The sequence below is a fragment of the Zerene cesonia genome, chromosome 23 (genome assembly GCF_012273895.1).
Source record: "Zerene cesonia ecotype Mississippi chromosome 23, Zerene_cesonia_1.1, whole genome shotgun sequence".
Lineage (NCBI taxonomy): Eukaryota > Metazoa > Arthropoda > Insecta > Lepidoptera > Pieridae > Zerene > Zerene cesonia.
In genome coordinates this window covers 762,094-771,973 of record NC_052124.1, presented here as the reverse complement: position 1 = coordinate 771,973, position 9,880 = coordinate 762,094, and the positions used below count along the sequence as shown (strand labels likewise).

General features: G+C 34.4%; 1 protein-coding gene across 1 annotated transcript; it reads right to left on the bottom strand.

Moving 5' to 3' along the window:
* Positions 1–610: 610 nt before the first annotated feature.
* LOC119836157 (putative glucosylceramidase 3) lies at positions 611–6,829 on the bottom strand. Its single transcript, XM_038361411.1, has 11 exons — positions 6,826–6,829; positions 6,563–6,701; positions 5,995–6,151; positions 5,380–5,540; positions 4,473–4,599; positions 3,946–4,059; positions 3,313–3,457; positions 2,968–3,047; positions 2,401–2,651; positions 1,718–1,807; positions 611–713 (listed from the first exon to the last, which is right to left on the bottom strand). The coding sequence occupies exons 1-11, from the start codon at positions 6,827–6,829 to the stop codon at positions 611–613; spliced, it is 1,371 nt and encodes a 456-aa protein (XP_038217339.1).
* Between the last annotated feature and the right edge of the window lie 3,051 nt (positions 6,830–9,880).

Here is a 9,880-nt window from a genome sequence, read left to right as displayed (position 1 = left end):
ATTATAAATATTCAAATATTTTAAATATTTTTAGATATTAGGTGCGGTGACCACTTATCTAGTAATCATTATTCAATTTCGTGGTGGAAATAACGAATGGTGAAAACAGAATATTCTGGAGCAACCGAGCTGGTGGTTCGCCTGTTGGTAAGTGATCACCATCCATAAGCATTAACAGGCAAAGGAGATTTGTAAAAGCGTTACTTACTAGATACTTTAAAGGGATAAGGGATAAGGAAAGGCTAAATATGGGAATCAAGGAATGGACTGGGAAGGGCGAGGAAAAGAAAACGGACCTCCGAACCTATTGGAAAAGGTAGCAAAGCATTTTATCAATCATAATGAAATGTTATATTTTTCCTCAATAAAATAAATACGAATATGATACAATCACATGAAAGTTGGTGAAAGGTACAAACATTGAGAAAAACGATAGACGCTTGTTGAAGAATTAATTGTACAGTTTTAATATTTTGTTAAAGGAAATTTCTCAATAAATGAGTTTGACAAGAAAAATGTTTTTATTCCATAAAAAAACATGAAGCAAAATCTTAACTTATAAATTACATCATTTTCTCGATATCAGTTACTATTACTAGGTATATTTATTTTATCCATAGTATGGGAATTCAACAGTAACAATGGAATGTGCTTCCATATCAACAATTATTTGTTGTTCACCGATCCGAAGCGCTGTGGTCAGTGCTTCGTCACTGAAAATTAATAAATTTAAGATGTCATTAAAATCTGGGAATAATGAAATAACGTTCAAGTTTTACATACGAAGTGTACGTGTTCATAAAAACTTCTTCCTTATAATGGAACCCTTTGATTATAAGCTGGGAAAATTTGAATCTATTAACTAACAATGAAAAAGAAAGGTAGCAATAAAACACACAGAGCACTTAAAGTAGGCAACAATGAAAATTTAAATCATTAGTTAAATTTTTTACTATTTCAAAGGTGTTATCTTGCTATGCTGGGGATAACGTAAATCTATAATTTTATTACATCAAACACAGGGTTACTTTTGTACTGGCAAAAAGCGTAGTGAATTTAAGTTTTAGTATTATAGCATTCAAATGCTTTATTATTATACATTTAATTGAGATGAGATATTAGGTGCACATGAAATCGAAATAGTAGAAGAGATTCGATTGCCGAGGCTTAGTCACGGCTGGCCAAGTGACTGTGCATTGCCAATATTTGGCGAAATGATGCGGGTTTAAATCCCAGATCAATTCTTGTCTATTCTTTAAATATAACTCTTAAAATGTAGTGCTTGCGAAATCTTTTGATAAACACCCTTTTTTTCTTTTCTTTAATCTACAATCAGCGGTATTCGCTATAAGCATCCAGCGCATTCAGCGTTGTGATGACATGTCTAGACATAAATACTGATAATCTGAATATATAATAGAACTAGCTGCGCCCCGCGGTTTCACCCGCGTAAGTCCGTATCCCGTAGGAATATCGGGATAAAAAGTTGCCTGTATGTTATTCCAGTTGTTCAGCTGTCTACGTACCAAATTTCATTGCAATCGGTTCAGTAGTTTTTGCGTGAAAGAGCAACAAACACACACACATCCTTAAAAACTTTTGGCATTTATAATATTAGTAGGATTACAGTAAAGTGTAGCACATAAAAGAAACAGCCACTAGGGACAAAACAAAACAACGAATACTCACTAAATACATAAATTCAAGTACTACTTACTAGTTCGCTACAATGGCTACTATTGTATTCTTGGGAGTTATAAAAGCAACGTGGTCGTACACCTCTTTGTCATTTGGATATGTATCGTATCTGTGAAGCGTTATTTATAAGATTAGACATACATAAATATAAATGCGATTCCAGATATAATCCGAAATGGTAGAAGTGTGGTAGGAATGGTAGATGGTATGCTATTATAGTCAAGCATGTAAAATTTAAAATATGCAAATCAATTACTCACTTAAACTTACGAACTGAAACTTTTATAAACAACTAGCTTCCGCTTGCAGCTTTGCCCGCGTGGAATAAGGACATTTACAAATGATTTAGTTATCCCAAGGAGGCATTTAATCGAGATAAAAAGTATACACTCACCCAAGTCAGGTCATACCCTGTCAGTATACCAAATTTCATTGATGAAAATCCGTTCCGTAGTTTCAACGTGATTAACGGACAAACATCTAAACAAACAAATTTGACAACATTTCCCTGATGGGCTTTTGTTCACGAATGTACAAAAATATATAAGACATATAATTAAAGAATTTTAAACTTTACAGCGAGCGTGGTACGGGGAGATAAAGACTTAGTCTTAGTTAGACTTAAATGTATAATACTTAAAATCGAACACAAGAGCTTAGAATATAAGACATATGTTAAGATTTATTAAACCGTACACTCACATATTATTATCGTATACTTTATCATTCCTCTGTAAAGCATAACGTCTCACAGTATTTATTCTCTTGGATCCTCGCGGTACGAATTTGGAGAAATGTCCCATCACATAGAACATTGGCTGTTTGTAAAACTCCCCGCTTGTAGCGTTCACGATAATCGTTGAGTCCACGTCATTCTGGTTCCAATTGGGTCCCCCAGTTGAATTGAGAGCCATGTTCCAATCTACGAACCCTGCGTGGTTGTGGGTCAGATCCTAAGGGATTGGTGAATTGTTGAAAGATAAAGAATTATTGATAAATATGTGAAGGTGAAAGTATGTTCTGATGATAAAAAGTAAAACTGATGGATTCAAAGATAAAAGTTTTTTTTTATTCATGCGCGCGCTTAACTAGAAGGTTCCTGTTCACTCTTCTCTTGAAGACTGCAGACTCCAGACTGACTTGTCAGAGAACACAGACTCAGGAAGCATGTTCCAACCCCTTGCGGTTCGAATAAAGAGTATAAAGTGTGAAAGTTTATTAAAAGTTATTCTATGATATGAATTGACTATGTGTATCTTTAGGGCTTACATCAAGGATTGTCACTGCATAAGCCTCTGCCCGACTCCAGGCCCCAAGATCAACTGGCCCGTTTTTATCTGCGGGACTTCCTGCGACGGAATATATATAAATGTTGTATTTAAATGAACATATAATGCACACAATTATTTATTCCAATCTAGTCTTTATCAAAAATACAGTTATTTATATGATATTATTAGATGCTAAGGTAAAACTTTCCATTTGAAAACGAAAAAATTAACAAATATATTAATTGCAAAAAATGTTGCTACGGTCCTAACTTATAGCACTTCTGAATTAACATTTCTAATTCCTTTATAAAAATAGGTTTAAACAAAAACATTCTTTAACCACCTTGACAATACTCAGTGGTCAGCACAAATTTGCTTGGATGGTGTTGCATGCACGCCTCCACAATGGATCCTGGTGTTAAACCATCAAGATATGAGTGTATCGCTATGCCATCCACGAATTTTGCCACTTCTGGTTTACTTAATATCTACAAAGAAAATAAGATTTAACAATGGCGATTCTGATAACAAAATTGTGTTTTTTTTTTGAGGTACTTTCAACGTTCATTACAACGTTGAAATTTGGAAGGTCTGAGTGCGATGTTATTGGAAAAGTCTTAATTATATTTTTGTTATTGGGGGAACACCTTCGGGGTTATGGTATATAAATTGTACCATCATTAACATCATTAGCCATATTTGTTCCTAACGAGCCTAGAGGATTCAGGAGGGTTACCATGGCACCTTAAAGCAGTACTAATTCCAGTGTGGGCAAGTGACGCTAGACAACCTAAGCTCTGTCATGAAACATGAGAATTAGTAGTGATTTAAGATGTTATCGTAATACCGATGACATATATATACAGACCTACGTGCTAGCACACGTCACCTCAAACTATCATGAACTTTCTTATTCTTGTTCATATTGGTTTCTTCACGATGTTCTCCTTGACCAATACACAGCAAAAATACTTACAGCCATAGACCATAAAGGTAGCAACAATTTTTGGTCGTCCATTGCTAAAATTTTGATCGGGTGTGAAGTGCAGTTTTGCATCGTGGGGCCGAGGTTGTTTTTGATCCACTTACTCTGAAAACAATATAGATTTTGGAATATCTATTTTCTATAAAAAAAGTGCCCTGCGGGAGGTACAACTCTAGATTCTGAAATAGGACCGTATAACAACATGTCCCAGTCAAATGAAAATAAGATACTCGTATAGCAGATGTGAGCTACATGTATGTTCCTTCTTTCATGAATCACATGCTGATGACAGAAAAGGTGATTATTGTGGTTATATCTCTGCAAAAATACACTTTTAAAGTCACGTAAACTTTAACAGTTAATTGATATATTGAGTATCTTTAAATATTTCAATAAAGGCACAAAGTTCAAAATATTCTGTTTGGGATTTGAGCAAAAAATCAATTGATAATTTTTTCTTTCCAATAAAGCAAAGTTGTATCTTTAACGGTAAGTACATAGTATCAAGTGTTACTTACCACCCCTTCCAATGTCCACCCGAGGCTTTGTATATTACTCAGGCTTCCCAATGCTCCATTGATTGGTTCGTTGGATGTGGTCACCCCCCATATGGGAATTCCAGCATCTTCATAAAGTTGTATGAATCTTAAATAAGTTAACCGTCAATCATAATAAATAAATTCAAATTTAATTCCACATTTCTAGATAATACCCTACTAATATTGTAATTGCGAAAGTTTGTAAGGATGTGTGTGTGTGTTTGTTGCTCTTTCACGCAAAAACTACTGAACCGATTGCAATGAAATTTGGTGCGTAGATAGCTGGACAACTGGAATAACATATAGGCAACTTTTTTGTCCCGATATTCCTACGGGATACGGACTTACGTGGGAGAAACCGCGGAGGGCAGCTAGTTATATACATATTTATTACTTACTTTAAGGTTACAGGATTCAATTGAAATGAAAAATAGATCTAATACGCTCTAATCCAGTTAATAAATTACACATGCAACAAGCCACAGAACACCAAATTCTATAAAAATTGCTCCAGCTTCTCGTATTTTACACAACCGGATTTGTTAAAAATAAGATGGAGTGTGCAGATGTCAAATTTACCTGTACAGCGGACAGTAGACATTATGTTTCGATAATTTAAAGAAACACAATTTGTAATCTAAAATGTTAAGATTCACAGCATATCGTCACAGTTTCATAATCCAGAAGAATTGGGCCAGCTCAAGAGAAAACAGAAGCAATACCTCTGCGAATATTCATGGGCGGTGGTCATGGCTTACCATCTGGCGAGCCACTAACTCAGTTGCCCGCTATGAGAAAAAAGAATGATCTGTGTAACTGTCTCATTTTTAATGTAATCGTTATTGTTAAATGTTTGTCTGAAATTGTATTGTCTCAAGAGACTCACTTGCAATGATAATCGGCATATGTTTGATAGTACTCTTCCTTTAAGACAGATGTTTTAGACATTTCGTTTTCCACCTTCATCCAGTCCGGTGGGGACCAGACAGACGCTAATATTAGTAACTCCTCAGATGCTGCGTTAAAAGCTTCTGTTAGGAACGGTATCTAGAAATCAAATTTATAACAATTTAAATGGAAGATGTTAGGATGAGAAAGGGAGATGTGAAAATTAAAACAGCAAGACAGCAAATACGTATGTGACAAATGAAATAAATAAACGAATCGTACTAATTTTATAACGCGAAATGTTGTAGGAATGTATGGATGTTTGTTACACTCAGATGAAAAAACCATTACGTATCAGCCGGATATCACGAGAGCGACGGCGCAGGTTCTAGTTAGAAATAAATATAGGTTATATTACAGAGATATTGTGTAATGGGTAGTTAGCCCATCTTATAAATCATCATCAGCTCAATCCACTTCCACTACGCTTCCACTACGGGCACCACCCAGTCCCCTAAATCTGTATTTCTTCCGGTATTGAACCCTGAATTGTCTATTCAATTCCGAGGTCCTAACAACTTAGCCAACACTACTCATATACCAAACAAATTACCTTATATTCTATATCTTCGTCTGTGTAAGTAAAGTTAGTTAACGCCGCATCGTTTTGTGGAAACCCGTTGTAGTAATAAACATATGTGGAGTAATCGGAACTTGCAATAGGAGTTCGAATCATCGAATATTCTAGACCACTTGCACTGTAGTATGAGCTGGAAGTGTAAGCAATAATAATAAAATAAAAAATTTCGAATAAATCATGCTAAAAAACTAAAAATTTGAACGTAAGCATTTTGTATTTTAATCACAGATTGTGAGATAGTAATCGGCTAAATCTAAAAACTGTACGCAAGAAAGAAATTTTTCTACCTTTACTTTTCTACAAAAAGGACACGGACAAACTAAATGACACAACAACGTAAAAACTCTACCGATTTCGAAAATTCTTTCACCATTGGGTACTGTATTATGTACTTGACCTCTGAGTGCTATATGTAGGACGAGTGAAGCTGGAGCGGTGCGCTAGTATATCATATATAGATCAAGTAGTGAATAGCAAAAGTATATTGAAGTTTAAAGTTGGATAGAACAAAGCTATTTCATCCAACGAAAATAAAACATACTTTATCAAATTAGTTCGTGCTCCATCTGGTAGACCTTTCCAGTTGATGCCCACAGCGTCCGTTACAGCACCCCCAAATCCTATGATTGTCTGATACGAAATATCTGGCTGCAGCTCTATTACCTTCCCGAAACTTTCATCTGCACGCATTGATTAATGCAAAATTTCAAAATTTTAGTTTTTACATACGACATTTATAAGTATTTGTTAAACAGTATATATAAGTATAAAATTGCTCGTAGAAATTTATATAAATGACCTTACCCATTGTTTTGGCTTGAAAATGATACGTACCATTATAATCTGTAGTAAATATGATAGCTCCACTCGCTTTTAAAAATCTCGATCCAGCCTATAGAAATACAAAAACACGATGATAAAGATTTGATTAATTGACATTGACATCTGAATTATCTTATATCTTTAAACGAGCGATTCTTGTATATATATATATATATATATATATATAATTGGAATCTCGGAATCGGCTCAAACGATTTTCATGAAATTTAGTATATAGGGGGTTTCGGGGGCGATAAATCGATCTAGCTAGGAATCTTTTTTAGAAAATGTCATATTCGTGTTTTTTTTAACAAATAGGAGGCGTTTGAGTAGTCCCAATTTATTATGACTCTTCCTGACATTTTTTGGTGAATAATAATACTATAAATGCGAAAGTTTGTGAGGATGGATGCATAAGTATGTGTACGTCTGTTACTCTTTCACGCAAAAACTACTGAACCGATTGCAATGAAATTTGCTTTGTAGATAGCTGGACAACTGAAATAACACATAGGCACTTTTTATACCGATATTCCTACGAATACGGACTTACGCGGTTTCAACCGCGGGTCACAGCTAGTAAGAATAATATAAGTAACTTAAATCATTGATAAAGTTTATAATAATTATAGCTACTGTCACAGCTTCCGGACATTTTATATAGTGTTCATTTTTTATATGCTATTATAATAGACCAGAGATTTTATCAATGTGTGGTGATTCTGGACCTTTTCGTTCCAAATTAAGTGCGATTTATAAATATAACAAAATTTGTCTAAAAAACATATCACTGATATCTTTGGGGACGGCCCTAGGTGCCTAGGTGCCTAGCCCTAGGTGTTAATTTTAATACGAGACCAAATACATAACAATTTCTTAGCAAAAGAATCACGTCGATCGGTTACAGATCCGCGGGAATTATATATAATTATAGATTAACAAATCAAAAATTAAAATAGAATTGAATATCTCCTATGCTTTTGGGAACGTCAGGCGAAACATTTTAAGTAGACAATATGTTATGTAATTAAAAAACCTTGCAAATGATAAAAATAAACCATTTTACGAACCTCAGAAGAACTGTAACTGACGAATGTGCCACACTCGGGTTCGGTTCTTTCAATAGTATCACAGTAAGTGGAATTGCATACACAGAATACTTTATTTGCATCCCCGTTATTCAGCCTTGGTTCACATGGGACATCTATTTAACATAAATCGATATAAAACAAACCACTTAATTGGTTGGATAGAAAATAAACCTTCATATTGTCAGTACTAGACCAAATTCAAATAAGACCACACAGGAGGCAACAGATTTCGGATGAAAATAGAATCATTAAAGTCGGTTCACCCAGTCGAAAAGTCTGAGGAAACAAAGCCAAATAAATACAGTCGAATTGATAACCTTCTTCTTTTTTTGAAGTCGGTTGATAAGTTATTTGCTAATGTTGACGATACATTTAAATAATCCATTTTATATACGGAAAATTAGTAAAAGGTAATAGACTACAGGCCCATATAGAAAAAATGACGGGTCATTTGAACCACCAGGTGACCTATCTAGAACGATATAAGAGCATAAAATAATAAGATTCAGCACTATGCAGTCACTTGTAAGCTGTCCAACTGACTGCAGGTGAGAATTCAAAAGTACATGTAGAGTGAGTACATTTTGGTCACATATTTTTGTACGGCATTCTTACCACCGATAGATCCATTAAAAATAATAAGAAAACGCGCAGTGCCGCAAAAAAATGGTGCGCCACAAAGTCGGATTTATTTTTTATTTTCCGACAATTACCGGGGTAAATTTGGTCATTTGATTTTGTACGGCATCTGCGTCATCCTATTTCAATACTGTTTAATCCATTATTCCGCAACGCCGTACAAAAATCATGCGACAAGGGGAGAAAATAGACGGTTGCAATCCCCTCTCTTTCCGTAGTCCAGGGGGTGATTTGACACAACATGAAATAAATTTATTTTAAAAGTATTTTATGCATAGATAATATTTTTTGTGTGCCGTACTTTTACGTTGGTTCAAAGAGGAAAAAAAACTGAAAAAGAAAAAATCCATTTAACGAAATATTTTTTTTTTGTTTGCGTACACTCACACAAAAACACGAGCGAGCTCGTAAGAATCTGTTAACATTTATTCAGGAAGAAATTCTCGAAAATATGCGCATTTTTCAATATTCTTTCTTGCTCAATTTATTCAGACAATTTTTTTTGGAAGAGTATGATAATCAGAAGTTACCTAAGTGTTTTGACACGTCAATCAATAAATTATATGTATGTAATAAACAAACAACAATAAACAATAATTTATTTATCAAAACATTTTGTTACATATATGTAGATTAAGAACCCTTGCTCCCACACTAGGATTCCCTGTGACGTGGGAACAAGTTTCTTCCGGTAGGGTTAAAAAAGTACAACTTTACTAATTATAGATTACAAAATAAATAAATTCATGCTGCTATACTACTTATTACAATTTTATACGTATTAGTGTGCCTCTCTGTGTATGTGTGTGTGTGTGTGTGTGTGTTTGTCAAGTTTTTGAAGTGAAAACTTTAGGCGCGTTGAGCGTTTTGGTAGAGGGTAAATTCCTCGGTTCGCGTCACCGACATGCTAATGATAATAGTATATCTATAGCTATGGAGAGCCAGACTAGCGCACGCGCAGTAGAACTTGAATTCATTTTTCATTAAGATGATTACAAAAAGTAAATCAGTTAGTTTTTTTTTAAGTTACCGACAAATATTAAAGAATAATAATCTGTGTTCTTAATTTGAGAACAAACATTTCTAAACATCATTTTGAACATAATTGCAATCAATGAATCAGATTTGTTTTAGAAGATGCGTGACTATGTTATTTGAAGTGCGATTGCACGAAAATAAATATAATAAGAAATTGTTCTCTTCAAAAATATGTTTATGCCGTACTGTAACAGATGGCCATTAAGTACCCTTAAAATTGTAGCATCACTTCCATCACTCTAAAAGATATGGTCTGCATAAATATGTAC

Coding starts and splice junctions, on each gene's coding strand:
- LOC119836157 (XM_038361411.1), bottom strand. Junction 5,541..5,994: donor ACGAAGATATAGAATATAAG/GTAATTTGTTTG, acceptor TTTGATTTCTAG/ATACCGTTCCTAACAGAAGC. Junction 4,060..4,472: donor GGTGGACATTGGAAGGGGTG/GTAAGTAACACT, acceptor TATTGTTTTCAG/AGTAAGTGGATCAAAAACAA.